The sequence below is a fragment of the Leucopleurus acutus genome (assembly GCF_964270905.1).
Source record: "Leucopleurus acutus genome assembly, chromosome: 11".
Lineage (NCBI taxonomy): Eukaryota > Metazoa > Chordata > Mammalia > Artiodactyla > Delphinidae > Leucopleurus > Leucopleurus acutus.
Genome location: NC_139152.1, coordinates 29,589,187 through 29,608,859, shown reverse-complemented (window position 1 = coordinate 29,608,859; position 19,673 = coordinate 29,589,187). Strand labels below are relative to the sequence as shown.

The 19,673-nt window shown below is 47.7% G+C and overlaps 1 protein-coding gene across 1 annotated transcript in view; it reads left to right on the top strand.

The window, feature by feature from the left end:
• Positions 1-2,775: 2,775 nt before the first annotated feature.
• LOC309968326 (uncharacterized protein) overlaps positions 2,776-19,673 on the top strand; it is a gene marked incomplete at its 5' end in the record, with an annotated part of 57,601 nt that continues 40,703 nt past the window's right edge. The window contains 4 exons of the mRNA XM_082849531.1: positions 2,776-2,944; positions 6,152-6,174; positions 17,392-17,547; positions 17,626-17,772. Of these exons, the coding sequence (XP_082705657.1) occupies positions 2,776-2,944; positions 6,152-6,174; positions 17,392-17,547; positions 17,626-17,772 (495 nt within the window). The remainder of the gene's footprint in view (positions 2,945-6,151; positions 6,175-17,391; positions 17,548-17,625; positions 17,773-19,673) is intronic.

Below are 19,673 nucleotides of genomic sequence, written 5' to 3'. Positions count from 1 at the left end.
ATTTTTCATTTTCAGTCACAAAGCAACAACAGACATAAAAATGATACCGACAACAAGTGCTACGGTCATTCAAAGAAGGCATAGAATAGATAGAAGGATCTCCTCTATGGCACAGGGAACTATACTCAATATTTTGTAATAACATCTGCATGGGGCACCTGCTCCACACCAGGCCCTATGACAGGTGCTTACATACTTTCCCTCTCCCCCATCCTATGGGGAAAGTACCTCTGCTATAGATTTAACATTTGCCTCCCCCAAAATTCGTACGTTGAAATCCTAACCCCCAAAGTGATGGTAACAGGAGGTGTGGCATTTGGGAGGTGATAAGGTCATGAGGGTAGAGCCCTCATGAACAAAATTAGTGCCCTCATAAAGGAGACCCCGCAGAGGTCCCTCGACCTTTCTGCCATGGGAGGTTACAGAGAAAACACGCCAACTGTGACCCAGGAAGAGGATACTCACCGGACTGTGAATTTGCTCGCACCCTGATCTTAGACTGCCAACCTCCAGAACTATGAGAAATAAATTTCTGTTGTTCATAAGCTACCCAGGCTCTGGTATTTTGTTATAGCAGCCCAGATGGATTACGATAACCTCTGTCCTTAGGTTTCAGACCCAGAACCTCAACTTTGTAGAGGTTACGAGGACCCTAAAGCCACTCAACCAGGCAGAGGCAGATTTGAAATTTAAATCTCCAATTCCACATGTAAGTCTATCAGACCCTGTCTCCAGACATGATGTCATGAACAAGAGCTAATGCAACAAAGAGTTTACATGCAGCAAAACAATTAGCAAACAAAGTAAGAATATAGTAGACCGACTGTTTTTGTCACCCAATAGCCATTCACCACTCTTCCAGTTGAACAGAAGCCATGCCCCGTGGGCACATTCAGCCCTGCTGTTTTCACTTCCCAGATTTGAGGGGTAGGAAATTATTATCCCTCCTGGCCATCAGCACCCTGACCTCTACCACCCACCGGGCCAGCTTCAAGAACAGCTGGATCCACCTGTTCAAATGAAACAGGTCTGCTCTCTGTGGTGTTGGCTTCTAGTTCAAGCAGCTCTCCCCACATGATAGCAAAGCTGGCTCCCAGCAGTTGCAAGCATGAATCCTACCAGCCTAGCAGTCCCAACAGATATCTTTTAAGTATTTTTCCCCAAAGCTCCAGTTAAAAGTCCTAGGCTGATTCCAATTTGAACTGCTCTGGACAAACATTTTCTTTAGAACCAAGAAGGCTGCCAGACAAAATACAGGATGCCCGCCTCGTTAAAGCTGAACTTCAGATAAACAGTAATTTTTTTAGTAGAAGTATGTTGCATGCAATGTTGAAGACACCCTAAAAAGTCGTGGTTTTCATCTGCGGTTCAGCTTTAACTGGGCGCCCCGTGTGGGCTTTGCCGGCTGTGGTGGGCGCTGAGCGGGGTCGGCGGGGACGGTGGGGGACTGTGGCCCGAGCCGGGTTGCACACCCAGCCCACAGCGTGCAGGGAGAGAGGGGCAGCCTCGTCTCCGCTGCAGGAGCTGAGACGGGGAGAAAGGGAGCGCCCCAAAAGGAAACCAGCTGCCCCTCCCAGGAGAGAGGAGATGGCTGTTCAGCAGCCAGAAACAGCAGAGGAGCCCGAGCACAGAAGCGGCGGCCTCTGAGGACGCGGCGCACATATTTCTGGTGGGCGAGGGGCACGCGGGCCGGTCCGTGGGAAAGAGGGGAGCCCGCGCCGGCCCCTCCGCCTCCCGAGCCTGTGCGTTTCCCTAAAAGAGCAGCAGCTGTGCAAACTGACGGTTCACAGTTGTGATAAATCGCCTTAGGAAAGCACTTCGATTAAAGTCACATCTAACTAGAACGCAAGAAGTCATCCCTGAACAAATCAATTGCGAGAGGGGCAGCTCTAGGCGCGCACCCACCCCGCTGCTGTTTTGCTTTCCCCGCAGGACGAGGGCCGCTCACCGGGTCGCGGGGACAGCGCGCTGTCTCAGCTGGGGAAGAGGCGCTTCCTCAGGACACATGCAAAACCCAAATTGTGAAAGGAGGCCTTTATTCCATTCCTTTGGGGGATTTCTTAATGACGTAAAGCCCAACTTGGTTTCAGATCAGCCTGTCGTTTCCGTGACAGAACCTTCCTGGGGGGTCCACCACCAGCGGGGTGGCCAGGCGCCACAGGGCTGTGCTCTCCTTCCCAAGCCAGTTCATCTCCATCTGTAGCATTTTCAGAGAAACTCTCGGATAGGTTTTCTCCAACAGGTTCTTTTTCCTTCAGTTTATAAAGTCATTCTCCTGCACAAAATGAACGGCCTGAAGACATCACTGAGCCTCTTTTTCTCCCAGGGCCAGGGCCAGCACGGCCCCCAGACCACAGGAGCGCAGGGCCTCACAATGGGCTTCAGGCCTTCCCCTCCCCTTCCGCCCCTCCCGCCCCCCGCCCTACCCCTCCCCTCCTCCCCTGCAGAAATCACATCCCTTCCTCCAGACTCCCCACTTCAGCTTGACTTCCAGCAGATCTTTACCCTGCCAGTTAGTAATTCAGAACTAATTAGGTGATTGCTTTCATTTATGGTAGCAGTTGGGGTGGGGGGGATGAAATGGCTTTGCCCCTATTCTTGTTGGAAAAATAAATTACACCCACTGTCACTTGAGATCTTATTTTCCCCCCAATCAAGCAAATTAGCAGCGTGGTTCATTTTCCCAGCATTCACTCCTGAACAGACGGCAGTGCCCTGGAACGTGGCTTAGAGCTGTGTGGTCAGTGCAATTGTTTGGGGCTGTTTGTGCCGACAATGACAGGAAACGCCTGTCTCCCGAAAGAAGAGTGGCCCTTGTCTTGCTTAGGCCAACGAGCTGCCCAGAGCGCTGCCCGCCTGGCTTCTGAGGAAGATGTACACCGCCATCTAGTGGAAATGGGGGCTCACTGCAGTGTGCTCGTTCTCCCGCCTTTCCTTCTGGCCGGTAAGAACAAGCAATAATGCTTCTTGTAAGTTCCTAAAAATAGGGGAGGTCTTATATCACCAGGAGTGAAATGTTTGCCTCAATGTCTGTAATGAAAGTGCAACCCCGTGCTTGCACAACGTCTGTCTTGTCAGTAGCCCTCTTTCATCCCGATGTTTAGGTCCAAGACAGGATCGTCATTGTCTGAGCAATGGGTATCTCTCCGAAGCTGGGTAGTTCTCCCCTGTCCCAAGTAGTGTGGGAGGAGACAGTCAGCACCTTCACAGACGCCTTCATCTCTGCAGCCTCGCCATCACTCCTCATCTCGCCCACAGCAAGCCCGATTCCAAAGTGCACAGGGTAGAGGCGTTCGAAAGTTGGCTTGTTCAACCAGGGGCATTGCCACTTCCCAGAGGGAGCCAGAAACACACCCACATCCTAAGACTCTTTTCAGTCTTGGCGTTGAGGGGGTTCCCACTCTGTCCCCTGACTACACACAAGTCAGTGTCTTTTTCCTTTCCGCTCATTCTACCTACATGAAGAGCACGTTGATCTCCCCAGTTTTAACACAGGAACCATGATTTTCCTGGGTTTTGTGTATGCGGGGGGGAGAGAATGGGAGAGAGAGCAAGTACATCCCAATATGGAAGGGCTTGGGGCCGTGGTTCTCAACCAGGGGCAATTTTGCACCCAGGAGACATTTGAAAGTGACTTGGGACACTTTGGATGGTCACAGCTTAGAGGAGGCTAAAAGTCCTTCCATCACAGGACAGGCCCACAGCAAAGAAGCATCCAACCCCACCCAGCAGTCGTGCTGAGGCTGAGAAAGCCTGGTTTAGGCTCGCAGATATCGCCCTCCAGCAAGCCGGTTAGAACACTGATTGTCCTCAAATGGCCCACACTGCAGAGGCTGTGGATAGATAATGCATCCTCTCCCAAGTCAGTACTGACCGCCGTTTTTCTTCTTTGAGACTCTTCCATTTTAAACATAATTTAGCTGTCTCTTTTTTTTCTCTCTGCTCTGCTGAGAAGAGAAAGGATTGGAAAGGGGGAGGGGAAGGTGACAGAACAGGAGGATTAGAGGCCTGACCTGTTTCTCCTGGAGAAGCTGGGCACATTCCTCTCTCACACGTGCTTTGTGACCGAGCAGGGTACAATTAAAAGCACAATAATTTGCTTGTTATTCAAGTCAGGCATTAGTCCAGGTAATGGCGTGCTTGGTGTAGAGATGGATTTCCTTGTTCGGAGCTAAACACAGGACTAGCTGAATTCTCCATGGAGAAATCTTGATTTGTTCAGGTCTTTCATGTTTTCTACAGAGAAGGGATTATGTCTTCCTAAAGAGGGGCGTTGCTTAAAAAGCTACAAAGTATAAGAAAAGGATTTAGGGCAGAGGGGCCTGTGGTTACGTAGCTGAGGGGTACAGGGAATTTCAGAGCCAAGGATTATTTAAAGCCATAAAGTTAAAGAAATAATTGCTTTAGGGACTTCCCTGGTGGTGCAGTGGTTAAGAATCCACCTGCCAGTGCAGGGAACACGGTTTCGAGCCCTGGTGCGGGAAGATCCCACATGCCGTGGAGCAACTAAGCCCGTGTGCCACAACTACGGAGCCTGCGTGCCACAACTACTGAAGCCCACGCGCCTAAAGCCCGTGCTCTGCAACAAGAGAAGTCACCCAGTGAGAAGCCCGTGAACCGCAACGAAGAGTAACCCCTGCTCACCACAACTAGAGAAAGCCCACGCGCAGCAACAAAGACCTAATGTAGCCAAAAATAAAAATAAATTTTAAAAAATTTATTAAAAAACATTGCTTTAGCACTACTGCATCAGTGCTGGCGAGTACACTGTAAAGGCAATTAAGCATGAGCTAATATTCATTTTACTTTGGCTAATTACTGCATGGATCCAGGAGAGGGAGGGGAAAGAAAACATGCCCCTTCCCTGGCAATCGGGGAGGACGTTGGTTTTGGTTTCTTTGCCTTATAGGCACGCTTATTAGTTGGGGTGCCCAGAATCCAGCCATCACAAGGGCCTTATTAGTTAAAACACAGGAAAATTGTTCTCTCAAGGCAGAACAGTGAATGCTCTGCTGTCCCAGTGACCAAGCAGAAGCCACTATTAGTTTTAACTCCATCGATTATTGTTAGCCAGAGAGGACATGACATACACAGTCCTGACTTCACCCATGTGCCTGCTGAGCCTGGGTCAGGGGCTCTCAACCCAGAGCAACTCTGCCCCCCTCCCCCCAGCTCCCCGCGCCCCGGACAATTGACAAGTTCAGGAGCCATTTCTGCTGTCACAGCTGGGGAAGGACTGCTGGCGTCCGCTGGGCAGAGGCCAGGGATACTGTAGGAGTATCCCACAATGCCCAGGACAGCCCACAGCAAAGAATTATCGGACACAAAATGTCACCAGTGGCAAAAGTAAGAGGTCCTGGTGTAGACAGAGGCAATTTCCTCTCCTTGAGTAGGTGAAGGTCTTCAGAATCTTCGCTTCCTCAAATACATAATGGACAAGTCATCAGATGACCGTATTTCATGCTAACTAACACGCTTTTCTTCCCCCTTTGCTACACTGGGTATTCATTCTCCCACTTCAGGAAATCGAGTGACGCTAAGAAAAACTTGCCCTGGAAGAATGGTCCGCGGGGGCGAACCGAGACCCAAGTCGGTGCCCGCCCTCTTCTTCCCCGATTCACACACACACGCACCCAAGAGAGAAGACAGCGAGCTTCTCTGCAATCCCCTGGTTCGGAGTTTTGAGAAGTTTTATTCCCTTCTCTGAGATTACCCATTCTTCCCTGCATGAAGCATGTTCAGCGAAGTCATTTGTCCTGCAGCTTTACAGGAGTTAAGAGCCCGCAGCAGTGAGATATCCATTTCCTCCCTGGAGAATGAGGACTCCCCCTGAGGGAGGTTAATGCTCAGGACAGGAGCATCCCTGGAGCTGGTGACAGCCAAGGGGCTGTGACTCAGGACTGTCCCAGGCAGGCCATCAACTCTCTGGGAGAGCCTCAAGGATGCACTTAGCCTCCGTTTACAGGAGGTGAGGAGGGCAGAGTGCTGCAGACAGGGAGCGGGGCGCCACTCCCAGACTAGACCCTAGCCGGCACCCTGCAAGAGACAGAAAACCTCTCCCCTCAGGTCCCACCAGCCCTGCTCTCCCCTTCTGTGCACCCCTTTCAAATGCGTTTTTCTGCTTTGCCCCCTCCCATTCAATCCGTTCTAGGTACAGTGGTCACTGTGATCCTGGTAAGTCCCAAGTCAGATCCTGTTGCTCGGAGCTCAAAACCCTTCAGAGGCTCCCATTTGGATTCGAATAAAAGCAGTCTTCTCCCTCTCCCCCCCCCCCCCCCCCGTCTCTCTCTCTCTCTCTCTCTCTCTCTCACACACACACACACACACACACACACACACACACACACCGTCCCTCCCCTTCCCTCAAGCCCTTCCAGACACACTGGCACGCTGTCCCTGGCTGTTCCTAGCAGCTCCCTCCCCATAGCCTCCTGCACTTACTATTCTCTCTGCCTAGAATGTTCTTTCTCTCCATATCTACAGGGGCTGCTCTCTCCAGTCCGTACACATGTCCCCTTCTAATTAGGGTAGCCCTCCTTCCCTTTGATGCTTTATTGTTCCCGTAACCTGCATCATCTGGTAACATGCTAAAAACTTCCATGCTTTTATTTGCGGGTCCTTCCCTACCCCACCTCTCACTCCCAGATTGCAAGGATCTCTGTATAATGTTTTCACAGCTGTCTATCTCGAGGACCAAGTACAGTGACTGGCTCCAGCAAGCACTCAGATATTCGTTGAAGAAATTAGGAAATGGACCAGGCTACTTAGCTTCAGAAGCTCTTTCATGGAAGTTCCCATCCCCTCCGTACCAGTTCTCAGCTAGTTGACTGAAGACTAGCACCCTGACAATGAGGCAGCGCTAAACTGTGAATGACAAAAATATTTACTGTGTCTCCGAGGGCCACTTGTGTTTGGTGTTTTATTTTTTTAATAGTTTTTAAAAATAATTTTTAAATTAATTTATTTATTTATTTTTGGCTGCGTTGGGTCTTCGTTGCTGTGCGTGGGCTTTCTCTAGTTGCGGCGAGCAGGGGCTACTCCTCGTTGCGGTGTGTGGGCTTCTCACTGTGGTGGCTTCTCTTGTTGCGGAGCACGGGCTCTAGGTGCATGCACTTCAGTAGTTGTGGCACACGGGCTTCAGTAGCTGTGGCTCGCAGGCTCTAGAGTGCAGGCTCAGTAGTTGTGGCGCACGGGCTTAGTTTTTCCGCGGCATGTGGGATCTTCCCGGACCAGGGCTCGAACCCGTGTCTCCTGCATGGGCAGGCGGATTCTTAACCACTGCGCCACCAGGGAAGTCCATGTTTGGTTTTTAATTGTAGTGAAATGCACATAAAATTGTATCATCGTATCACTTATGAGTGTAGAGTTTAGAAACGTTCAGGAGATTCACGTTGTGCGGCAGCCAATCTCCAGAACTCTTTTCTTCTGGAAAAACTGGAACTCTCTGCCCTCCAGCAACTGCTACCCCCAGCCCCTGGCACCCACCATTCGAATTTCTGTCTGTATGAACTTGACCACTCTAGGTGCCTCATACAAGTGGAATCGAGAGCATTTGTCTTTCTATGACTGGTAGGTTAGCATCATGTCCTCAAGATTCATCCATGTTGTAGCCTGTGTCAGAACTTCCTCTTTAAGGCTGAATAATATTCTGTTGTGTATACACCCTGTTTTGCTTATCTATTCATCTGTCAGTGGGCAGTTGGGTTGCTTCCACAGTTTAGTTATCGTGAACAATGTTGCTATGAACATAGGTATACAAAGTATCTTGGAAAACCTGCTTTCAGTTGTGTTGGGTATATACCCAGAAGTGGAACTGGACCATACGGTAATCCTACTTTTAATTTTGAGGAACCACCATGATATTTTGAACAATGGCTGTACCATTTTACATTCTCACCAGTAGTGCACAGGGTTCCAATTTCCTACATCCTCATCAACCCTTGTTATTTTTTGTTTTCATAGTAGCCACCCTAATGTGTGTAAGGTGGTGTCTCACTGTAGTCTTGACTTGCATTTTCCTAATGATCAGTGATGCTGAGCATCTTTTGATGTGTTTATGGGCCATTTATGCATCTTCTTAGCAGAAATGTCTAATCAAGTCCTTTGCCCATTCTTTAGCCAGGTTGTTTGCTTTGTGGTTGAGTTTTAGGAGTTCTCTGTACACTCTAGATATTAATCCCTTATCAGATATATGATTTCCAAACATCTCCTCTCATTCTGTGATTGCCCTTTTCCTCTGTTGATAGGGTCTTGATGCACAGAGTTTTAAAAATTTTCATGAAGTCCAATTTCTCTATTTTCCTTTTGTTGCCTGTGCCTTCAGTGTCATATTCAAGAAATCATTGCCAAAATCTAATGCCATTAAACTTTGGGGCACTTGTGCTTTTTAAAAGGACCTTTTAATGACAAGTTCCCCAGTTTGGGGAGTTCAGAGCCCTGAAACCTAACTATAAGTGTTCCCAATGCAGAAAGTACATAAGAACCAGAGTGCTTAATCAACATTTCTGTTGGCAAGCGAGGTCCCAAGGAGCGTGTGGAAGCACAGCAGAAGTAACATGGAGGACTTTTAGGAATGTTCTCTGCCACCTTAGTTTCCTCCCTCTTTCTCCATATATCCCTCCCATTTTTCCTTCCTTCCTTTCAGATAACATGTCTGGGGCAGGATATGGTGAAGAAAATGCTTTTACCTCACTCCCCTATAACAACACTGACCACCCCATGAGCCTTGGAGAAGCAATTTGCCTAATTTGGAGACAAAAACTCCATTCAAGCCCTGCTGGGATGCAAGTTCAAATCTGCGTGACCACAAAACCCACGTTCATGGACCCACTTGCCTCTATTGCTTTTTTAAGTTATCGGAATGCTGGATGAGGAATGTTGTCTGTTATTAACTAGAAAAACATGATCCCCCTTTGAGCCTTCATGTCATTACCTATAAGATGAAAATGGACAAGCACAGCACATTTCCAGTGTTACTTTTGAAGTTTTCAGTGCTATCTTACATGAAAATAACATGAAGAAACAGAAGCAAACCTGCCTGATTCCCCCTTATGCCTTGACTACTTGGCCTGCAGAGAGGCCTCCAAGACCCTCCTTGGACGATCCAGGGTTCAGCCCAGCACTGAGCTAGACGACCACGGGCTCCCCTTCCAGCCCAGTGAGTCTTTGCATGACTGTTTTGGGTTTTTTTTTCTAGACTCCCATTTCTTAAAAGTTTGAGAGCCAGTCACAGATCTCCATTTCATCCAAGGGCTGGCATGTCACGAGGTCACCAATATTTGTTTTATGTACTGCTAAGAGGTTAAGGGGCAGTATAATTTCAGAGAAAAGTTAGGTTCGCTGGAAGTCAGGAACCCCAGTATCCTGCCCTTAAACACTCGAATGACCTTGAGCAATGAAAGGTCTCCAGACCTTCATTTCTCATCTTCAAATGAGAAGACAAATTGGACAACATCACTGTTTCCTAAAGTGTGGTGTGTACACCACTGTGGAAAGTAAGCAATAGGTAGAAAAAAGTTAGGTGCTTTTATCTTATGTATATATCTATAAATACTTAAATAGCCTCTCAGCTCTACAGTATCTTAGCTATTATTGCTACAGCAAGGCTGAAGTCAGTGACACACACACAAGCAAGACCCAATGCTAGTACATGCGGTGAAGGTATCGCACCTTCAGGAATTGTCCTTTCCACCCAAACTGTCCAGAAAGATTGACACCGATGAAATGGATCGCTATTGTGGATCCTCATATACCAAATTCCCATGAGCTTTGCTGAGAAGACCTCAGCAGTGCATCAAAGCATCCCTTTGATGCAATGTGAATAAGGTTTAAAAAAGTTATTAATGGGGGAGGCAAATGTTAAATCTATAGCAGAGGTACTTTCCCCATAGGATGGGGGAGAGGGAAAGTATGTAAGCACCTGTCATAGGGCCTGGTGTGGAGCAGGTGCCCCATGCAGATGTTATTACAAAATATTGAGTATAGTTCCCTGTGCCATAGAGGAGATCCTTCTATCTATTCTATGCCTTCTTTGAATGACCGTAGCACTTGTTGTCGGTATCATTTTTATGTCTGTTGTTGCTTTGTGACTGAAAATGAAAAATTTCTATTTGTCCATGTCCTGGCCCTTGCATAAAAATGTGTTCATTTATCTATTTCATAATTATTGACTACATCTTAGACACCGTGTTAACTGCTGGTTCTAGATGTTAGTAAAATATAGACCTTCCTGCTCAAAGGGTCACAGTATTTGTGGGACAACAAAAAAATGAACAACCTATGTCTCTAAGAGCTTTGTACTTCCCAAAGAGAACACACCTCGTAGGTACAATAAATACATGTATCATACGTAAATGTATAAATAGTTAATGGGATTATACACCTGAGATAACTGCTTTTCGATTCTGAGGAAATGATGATTATATTTCACCAGGAGCTCAATACCACTCTGAGAATGAGGGCTTAACCCACGACTTGACTCACTGCATCGCTTTCCTATATGAAAATACACAAGTCTGTACATACGCTCTAGAAAAAGGCTTATCTGGCATGAATTTCAGATAGCAAGAAGAAAACTTCAAGAGGTTCAGAGAAGCATCCAGAAGCTCAGATGACTGTCTGGCACTAATACAACTTGCTTGACAGGAAAGTAGAGCTGTAAATCTCACAAAATTAGATGATCTTTTAAGAATTTCAAAACCTCCTGCTATTAATTGGAAATCCTAGAAGAATAGCTTCTTTTAAAATGTACTGATAATATGCTTTACAGCTTAATATTCAGAAGCCTATGTTTTGGCTAAGTGAGTTTCAGGAAGGAAGGAAATTTGTGGTTTACCTCCACTTACTTTGGAACTGCTGGTTCCAAACATCTACTTCTATGCACAGTCATCTTATCATCTGTAAAATGGAGGCAACTCTAAGACAACAGAGTTACAGAGATGTTGCACAGCTCCGTGTGTCATTGTCTTCATTTGTTTCAGAATACCGATAACATCTAAGCCACTACTGAAAGAGTGCTATATTACTTGGGGTCATCTAGAGCAGCTCTGTCAAAGTAAAGAAAAGGGACCTAGAATGACTATAATTTTCCCAAGAGGACACAATTATTTTATGGTAAATCTGGGACAAGAACCCTGATCTCTTTGATCCCATTCCATTGTTCTTTCATTGGGTTCTGAACAACCCAGAGAAATAAAGAGAAATAAAACTCCTGTGTGCTGTGTCACTGGTACAGGACATGGCAAGATTGGAATTGGAGCATTACATATTAAGAGGTATCTGAGAAATTCTTCAAACTAATTGAGATATATACCAGGTACATAGAAAACAGTATGTTTTATGAAGATGATTCTGTGCAATGAACAGAGCTGGTAACACACACTGGAAGTTGAATTCTCATTTTCTGGCACCTTGAAAACTCCACCTCAACATACACGTTAAAATAAACATTTGACGGCTTCCCTGGTGGCGCGGTGGTTGGGGGTCCGCCTGCCGATGCAGGGGACGCGGGTTCGTGCCCCGGTCCGGGAGGATCCCGCGTGCCGCGGAGCTGCTGGGCCCGTGGGCCATGGCCGCGGGGCCTGCGCGTCCGGAGCCTGTGCTCCGCAACGGGAGAGGCCACAGCAGTGAGAGGCCCCCATACCGCAAAAAATAAATAAATAAATAAATAAACATTTGAACTGGGTCATATTTAATTCTGCATGCTCTTGTAAGTCAGCAAAATATCCCATATATCATTTAAGTTGTCACTCACTTTTTAACTTGATTTTCAATTTCTAAAAGTCTTTCCAAACATAAAACAGAGGTGGGAAAATGGTATATGGGAAGCTGCAGAGATGAAATAAGCTTATTTCATTAGGCATAAAGATGAATATCCAAACAACTTCTTCATGGCTGAAAGTGTCCAAATCTACTGTCTTCATTTTGTAGTCAAGGCTTCCGGAAAAATATGCTAACGGATTCCTTATTACCCGAATGCCCCATATCAGTTTCAGTAGGTATCATTATATATTATGGAAATTTTTCTCAGTGACAGTGAAAGACATCCTGGCTGAACATCCCCCTGCCCATGACACAGAGATGATGGTCTCAAGCTATCTTGAAGGCATTGGAGCCCACACTATCCGTTACTAATATTAACGGAGGATAAAACTTCATATTCTGTTTGCTCTATATTTGTTAAATCACTTCTTCCCTTCATTAAACTGGATGGCCCATAATTGAGTCTGTAGTGTGTCTGTCATTGGAAACTGAACAAATTTTTGTTGGTTTTATTAATGTCATACGTTTCTAGGGAAGGTCTATTCAATAACTAAGTCTAGTTTCACAGTTACAAATAAATTATGATGTAACTTTGAATAAATTAAGCTCATCATAAAGGAAGGATGCTGAGAGTTGCTACTACCCCTTCCTTGTGGGGCTCTTGTAAAGCACTAAGTAAAGTAACAGAGGTGTATATGTATGCATATATTTTCAATGATATTTGTACAGACTTAAAAAGAACTCTACAGAATGCATTATAAAAACCTTAATGCTGTGTGTCCCTAGTTCCCAGCTCTCTCATTAAAACTACTTAAATGAACACAATCTTATCTGTTAGGATAGCTATCAGAGTACTCTAAATACTACTTCTTGCAGTACCCTGTCCCAAACATTTGCCATCCTCTTCCCATTAGTCCTCAAGTCAGAAGCCCCGAAGATCTGTTCATTAATTTATGAACACATTTCTTCATCCAGCCAAGAAAATTGATTGATCCCTTACCAAATTTCAGGCACCATTCTTCAGTATGATTTATAGGCATGTTCAGGAAATACAGCAGTGATTAACACAGATGAATATAGTCTCTCTTGAGCTGAGGGGGGAGACAAAAGTAAATAAGCAAATATAAAATCATAAGTATAGTGCTTCCCTGGTGGCGCACTGGTTGAAAGTCCCCCTGCCGATGCAGGGGATACGGGTTCGTGCCCCAGTCCGGGAAGATGCCACATGCCGCGGAGCAGCTGGGCCCGTGAGCCATGGCCACTGAGCCTGCGCGTCCGGAGCCTGTGCTCCGCGTCGGGAGAGGCCACAACAGTGAGAGGCCCGCGTACCGCCAAAAAAAAAAAAAAGCTATGAAACCAAAACCTATGGATGGAGACCTCCATGAAAGATGGAAGAGTATAATAATGGCCAGAGTACATTACTGTGGCAGAAGCAGCAGCCCTTAAGGAGGACAACTTTATAAATTACAAATCGGATTTAAATAGACAGGGAATTGAAAGTGGAGACATTATTTTCTGCAGAAGATGATGGACAGGGGAGAACAAAGAAAATAAAACTGAGATTGTTAACAAAATACAATGCTAAGCATATAAGTTAGGACTGAGTCCTTAACTTTCATTTTTATTAATGACTGGGTGAGTATAGATTACTGACTACACAGAACCAAGCCTGGGAACACATTTTATATTTATGATCTTTGTGCCTAAAACTAGATTCTCCTGCAATTTAATATGACACTAGGACAATGACTGGCCAAGTTTTAGATTAATCACCCTTACACAAAGATTTGTCATTCATATAATCTCAAACAAACACTGCGTCACCAATTAAGTTCCAGATCCTATGCACTCTGGCTGAATATATAAATATCTTGCAAGCCCAGCGTCACTTTCCTCTTTCTCTGGTAACAAATCACACTTTCTATTATGACAATGGCCCCAGTTATCGGCCCAGGAATAAACACTTGACTCAGGAAGAGCCAATTAAAGCCCTCCTTTAGAGTTGATCGAGAGCTTTAAGGTTAGAGTATTTCAATCTTATGAAATTTTTGTAAAACAAAATTATTTCAAAATCTACTAATTATTCTTTAAGTTCTAGAAACTGCATTCTGTGACTAAGAGGACAATTTATTTGCCGTCGTTTCTGCTCTGCCCACTGTATGTTTCTGTTATTGTGAGATAAAGACAGTGGGGAATGGCTAACCAATTCTGATTCATTCAACACATGAGTGCTTCTTAGGTACAAAACACCATTCTGAACATTGTCCGAGGTAAAAAGATAAATAATACCTAGCCCCTTACCCTCAAGGATCTTCCAGCTTAGCAAGGGAAATAAAACATGCACACAGATGACTGCAACAAAAAGAAGATAATGATTGCTGCCAGATGTTTGGGGAGAATGAGTAGAGCAAAGAGAGAACACAGAACAAGGCAACATTCAACAGTCAGCCAAGAACTATTTGTTGAGCAGTTGCAAGCTGTGACCTGGAAATGGAAGAGGAGAACATAGATCTTCACATGGGCAGGTAAAAAATCAAGTGTTATTACTTGTAACACAGCTCTTCAAATATATTTTTTGGCACCAAGTGCCTACTAAATAGCCTTAAATTAAAAACTAAATAAGGATACAGTCTCTATCAAATATAGCCTGAGGCACTGATGCCTAAATACTAGGATCACAGTATTTGTGTTCCCAAGGATGCCTTTCTATTGCTTTGCTTCTTTCCCCCTTTCCAAATTAGCTAATGCTGCCTTAACAGGATATCTATTTCACTTGTTCCAGCCTTTTTGATCCAATATATTGAATAGCAGAATAGGTGAGTTACAAGAGGATATTTTGACTTCAGACAACAGAAATAAAATACTATATAATTGAAAAAAAAGAGGCAATCTTTCAGGCACATGTGGATCCAGGAGTTCACATGTTTTAACCAGGTCCCTTTCTCTCTTCCCCACCCCTTCTTCTCTCTGCCTTTTCTCCTCTCTGGTATCTCTCATTATGGGATTCAAATATTTCCCTGTTTATGTGGGAGCTTCTGGCACAGCTGCGGGCTTATACGCTCGCAGCTCCAGGGCTGGCTGGAAGGGGCGGGCGCATCACAGCATAAGGTTGCACAAGGTGTGCACTTATATAGCAGGGCATCACATCTATGAGTGATGGATGATCACATTGTATACAGGGGTAGCTTCGCATAGCTTTTACATCACTTTTCTTGAAGATGGCAGTAAAATGGTATGTTTTTACAAAATCAAATAGTGTAACATTGTCCAAAAGATATACATAAAGCATTTAGAGGAAGGAGGCTCCTTTTTCTTTTAACTCCGGCACGGATTGTCTATTGGACAGTGGTAACCCTATGTCATCACCCTCGTTACTCCAGCAGAACTCCAGGGATTAGCCCTGCATAGCTCTTGTTAGCCTCTATTCCCTTCCTTGAACACTGTAGCCAGAAGGTTTTTTTCCTCCTCAAACCTTAAGTATTGAAACCTGGAGGAGGGGCAGGCCTGAAAAGAAAATGATGGACTGGACTCTCCCTAGAAGGACGATAAATGGGTGGTCAACAAGAAAAAAAATATCCTCTGTACCAGGAAATGTTTGAAGTGTTGTTTGGGTATCAAAAAACGGGTGCCCTACACTTAAAGCAACAAAGGATATTGGTCTAAAAAGAACACCATGGCCAAAGGTGCATGGCCTATTTCAACAGAGGATTTGAAAGTTAAAAGTTAACCTGTAAAACATTCAATTCAATCTCATCATTTTACAGATGGGCAAAGTAAAACTCAGGCACAGGAACAGAAGTGCCAAGGTCATACAGGTGGTTGGTGGAAGAGACAACCAACTTCCCAACTTCTGACTTTTTAGGTGTGTGTGTGTGTGTGTGTTGTTTTGTTTATGTGCAAGGACATTTTTCTTTAGTACACTAACATTACAACAGAAAGTATAGTCTTGTTTTGGTTTTCTCTGCGCCCTCAATTCTGTATAAGACAGTTTCGCTGCCCTCCAACGGAAAGGCTCAGCAAGAGTAGAGATCACCATAAGCAGTACACGTGGACACCAAGGGCAGATACATTGCCCTTCCTTGTGTAGGAACTAGGGCCACTTGTTGCTGGGCCAAGTTTGGGCTGGACCTGCAGAATGGGACACCTTTGAAAAACAGCTTCCTAACTGCACTACTACCTGCTCTGGCATCCTGATTCCACTCCCCAAACCCCCCAAATCTTCAGCCAGAAAAAAAAAAAAAAAAAAAAGAATCGATCACTGGATCACTGGATCGATGGGGAGATTTCTGTCTGCTCCTCCTACTGTCACCTCTTTCTTGCTATTTCCTGCCCGAGGAAACCTGACATCAGCCCAAAAGCATCTCTGGAAATGGGTAGGAGGGAGCCTTACACCTGTCAGCGCCAGAGAAGAAAGTGCGCTCTGCAGAGTTCTCAGTTGTTCCATCTCTTGCGATGAAAGGAAGAAAAGGAGCGAATCCGCCACAGATTTACTGGAGACCAGGGTTACTTCATCCGGCTCCGGCCACAGTAACCCCTGAAGACCAAAGATGCATTTCCATTCCCAGCATTTCTTGTTGGCGTCTTTCCCTACAGGCTAGCCCAGTGCCTGGCCCCGGAGAAGTCTCTGCGTAAAGGTTCTTTAGGTCATAAATCAGGCTCCTGTGTGTATGTGTGTTTTTCTTAGGTAAAACTGGCACAGACGAATTAGCAGTAGAGACTGGGGTCTCCCTACTACCCTTCATGCTTGGCGGCATCACCTTCGACTACCTCGCATTCTCCCGGCGCTGACAGCCCCGGCTCCGGACCTCAGGGTTGGAAGCAGTCAGCCCCAGCTAGAACCGCCCTGTCCGGAGCTGATGCCACCATGTGCCTAGAATCTGCATGTGGGTGCAGGTAGGCGAGCGAGCGGCTTCTACAGTGAGACCGAAGCAGGAGCTCAGCCTTCGCCTGCGACCTGCAATCCCCAGATTCCCTGGGGACCTCGAAACTCCCAATCGGAGGTACTCCCCCCGCCCTACAGCCGCCCACCCATTCCCTCCCCCCTTACCTCAGCACGCAGCCCCTCCCTGCGTGATGTTGCAAAACCGTGGGGAGGGTGGGCGCTGGGAAGGGTGGGGAGAGCCTGAGAGCGAGCGAGGGTGGGAGGGAGTGGGCGGAGGAGGAGAGGGAGCCGAACGCGCATTTAAAGCGATAGCCATCCTCGCTCTCTCCCCAGTGCTGGGCTGTTGGAGAGCTCGAGCTGCAAGCCACCGAGCGCGAGCTCGAGCGCGGCGCGCTGGCCGGGGAACCCGAGAGCGCACGGCGCCCCAAGCTGGCAGGCGCCACGGGACCCCCCACCCTCGCCGGCTGCCCTTCCCCGGGCGCCCCTACCCTCCTCGCCCGCAGGAGACCCTGGGCTTCACCGGAGGAGCTCACGCCAAGGGGCCAGGACTCCGGCGGGCCCGCCACCGTCCCCTCCAGTGCCGCCGCCACCGCCGCAGCCGCGGGAGCAGCACGGTCCAGCTGGGGAAGCTGCTCCGCGGCCTGACTTTGATGAAGTTTCCCTGCTGCGTGCTGGAGGTGCTTCTGTGCGCGCTGGCGGCGGCGGCGCGCGGCCAGGAGACGTACGCCCCGCACTCCATTCGGATCGAGGGGGACGTCACCCTCGGGGGGCTGTTCCCGGTGCACGCGAAGGGTCCCAGCGGAGTGCCCTGCGGCGACATCAAGAGGGAGAACGGGATCCACAGGCTGGAAGCGATGCTCTACGCCCTGGACCAGATCAACATCGATCCCAACCTGCTGCCCAACGTGACGCTGGGAGCGCGGATCCTAGACACTTGTTCCAGGGACACTTATGCGCTCGAACAGTCGCTCACTTTCGTCCAGGCGCTCATCCAGAAGGACACCTCCGAAGTGCGCTGCACCAACGGCGAGCCTCCGGTTTTCGTCAAGCCCGAGAAAGTAGTTGGAGTGATTGGGGCTTCGGGGAGTTCGGTCTCCATCATGGTAGCCAACATCCTGAGGCTTTTCCAGGTAGGGGGGCGCTCCCTCCGGGGCAGAGCGCGCCGTAGCTCCCCGCGCTCTTTATCCTGAAGGCTGGCTTGGACTCCAGGGGTGCGGGGTCTGGTCAGCCTTCGCTCATTTCCACCCTGGAGATCCTGCCGAATCCCTCCCACCTCACCCGAGGAGGTACTTTCCCTGCTTGATTCATTTCCCTTCCATCTCTCCCCTGTCCGCGCTCCACTCCATCCGGCTTGACATTCTGGATTTATGGCCCCATTTAGAAGAAACAGTCTCCGAAAAACAAGGCGATGATTTAAATGGGTTTGCATTCGAGTGAAATATGGTTCCAAAACAGGCTTGTAAAAGTGCCGGGCTCCTGTGAGAGCCACCTAGGCGCAAGGAATATGAAAGATGAGAAGACGCCTAGAAACTAGGCATTTCTCAACTCCCCAGCTTCCCTGCCCCAAGCCGCCCGACAAGCTGCAGCTGCCTTGGAAAAATTCGAGAAGAGCTTAGGGAGGCAGTTCTTAAACCGAAGGCTAGGTCTTCACCTACATTTGGACGTGAATTGCCCATTTCGCTCGGGTTGGATTTCCCGACCTGTAACCTGTCTCTGCGAGGGCATGGGGCGGAAGGCGTGGGGACTGTCCTCAAGCGGGGAGAAGCCACCCGCAGACGTGCCCCCAGGTGATTTGCTCTGGGCAGTTGTTTGCACCGTCTAAACTGCCTTTGCGATCTGGCCACTGGCAGGAGCCGGGCGATCAGCTTTCTACTCCTGCCAGCTCACAGCCCGGAGGTGAGCTCATGCTAACTGCGAAGCACAATCGCTTTCTCTGCACCCACCCTGTGCCCATCCTTTCCCACGACCTCCCTAACGCAGCCCCCAACCCCAGTCCTGGGTTTTGAGGACGATTCTCAGAGCCAGACAAGAAGGCGCCTGGAGGGAGGCAGTAGGGTGCGCTGAGCAAGGCCGGGCGGTCCTCTAGCTCCGCGGGCAACGGCGGAAGATGCGAGGACGGCGGATCGGGGCAGCTGAGCCGTGGGCGGTGCTGCAGTGCTCTCTCACCGCCTGCTTCCGCAGCCTCGGCCCCACGGCTCCTGTGCCGCCCTGGGTATAGATGGATGGCTTCTGGATGAAGAAATTGAGTTTCAGGGTCTGCGTGACTATGGATTCTCTTGTTTCTCTGTCTTTCTTCCTGTGTGTCTCTCTCCTTGTGTCTCTTTCTCCCTGCTGTTTTTTTTTTTTTTTTTTGTCTCTCTGTTTTTATGTTCTCCCTTTCAATTTCTGCCTCTCTTTTCCTTCTCTACCCCTATATCCAAGTTTTTTGTTCATCTCTGTCTTGAAGTGATCCTTTCCTAATGCACAGCTCTCTCCCTGCCTGGTAGGACCCAAGCTCAGTTAGTCCCTTCTCCAGATGTTCTGGCTGACCCTTATGCTCCCCGTAGCTAAAAAGTTGGCTCCCTCTCAAGTGCCTTTCCTGAAGCATGTTGGGTTTCTGGAGGGGACTCCTTGTGATTCAAGCTGTCACTACATCAGCACCCAGGAGTATGAAGCTTGTGTTTGTGCCAGAAGGAGGGGTGCCTGTCTAAAGCTGCAGCCTGGTATGGCCCCTCTGAGCCTCTGAGCATCTCTAGCACCTCTTGAGTATGCCACCATGGAGATCTCTAGATGTTTGCAAGGCCAAAAGTGCTTCTGGGCAGCCTTCACTTTGAGGTAATGCTTTCAGGAAGAGACTGGGTTGTTGTAAGCAAAACCCAGAAGCACTTCCTTTACCTCTGAGCTTAAACTAGAGAACCTGAGGAGGCAGCGCTGCAGGGAGGATGAGGCCAGAGGTCACCTGAGAACCACAGGGGCAACTCACAGTAGTTTTACTGGAGCTCTGGGGGTTGAAGGCACATTTGCTGTTTGACATTTTTAAAATTATTTTGGT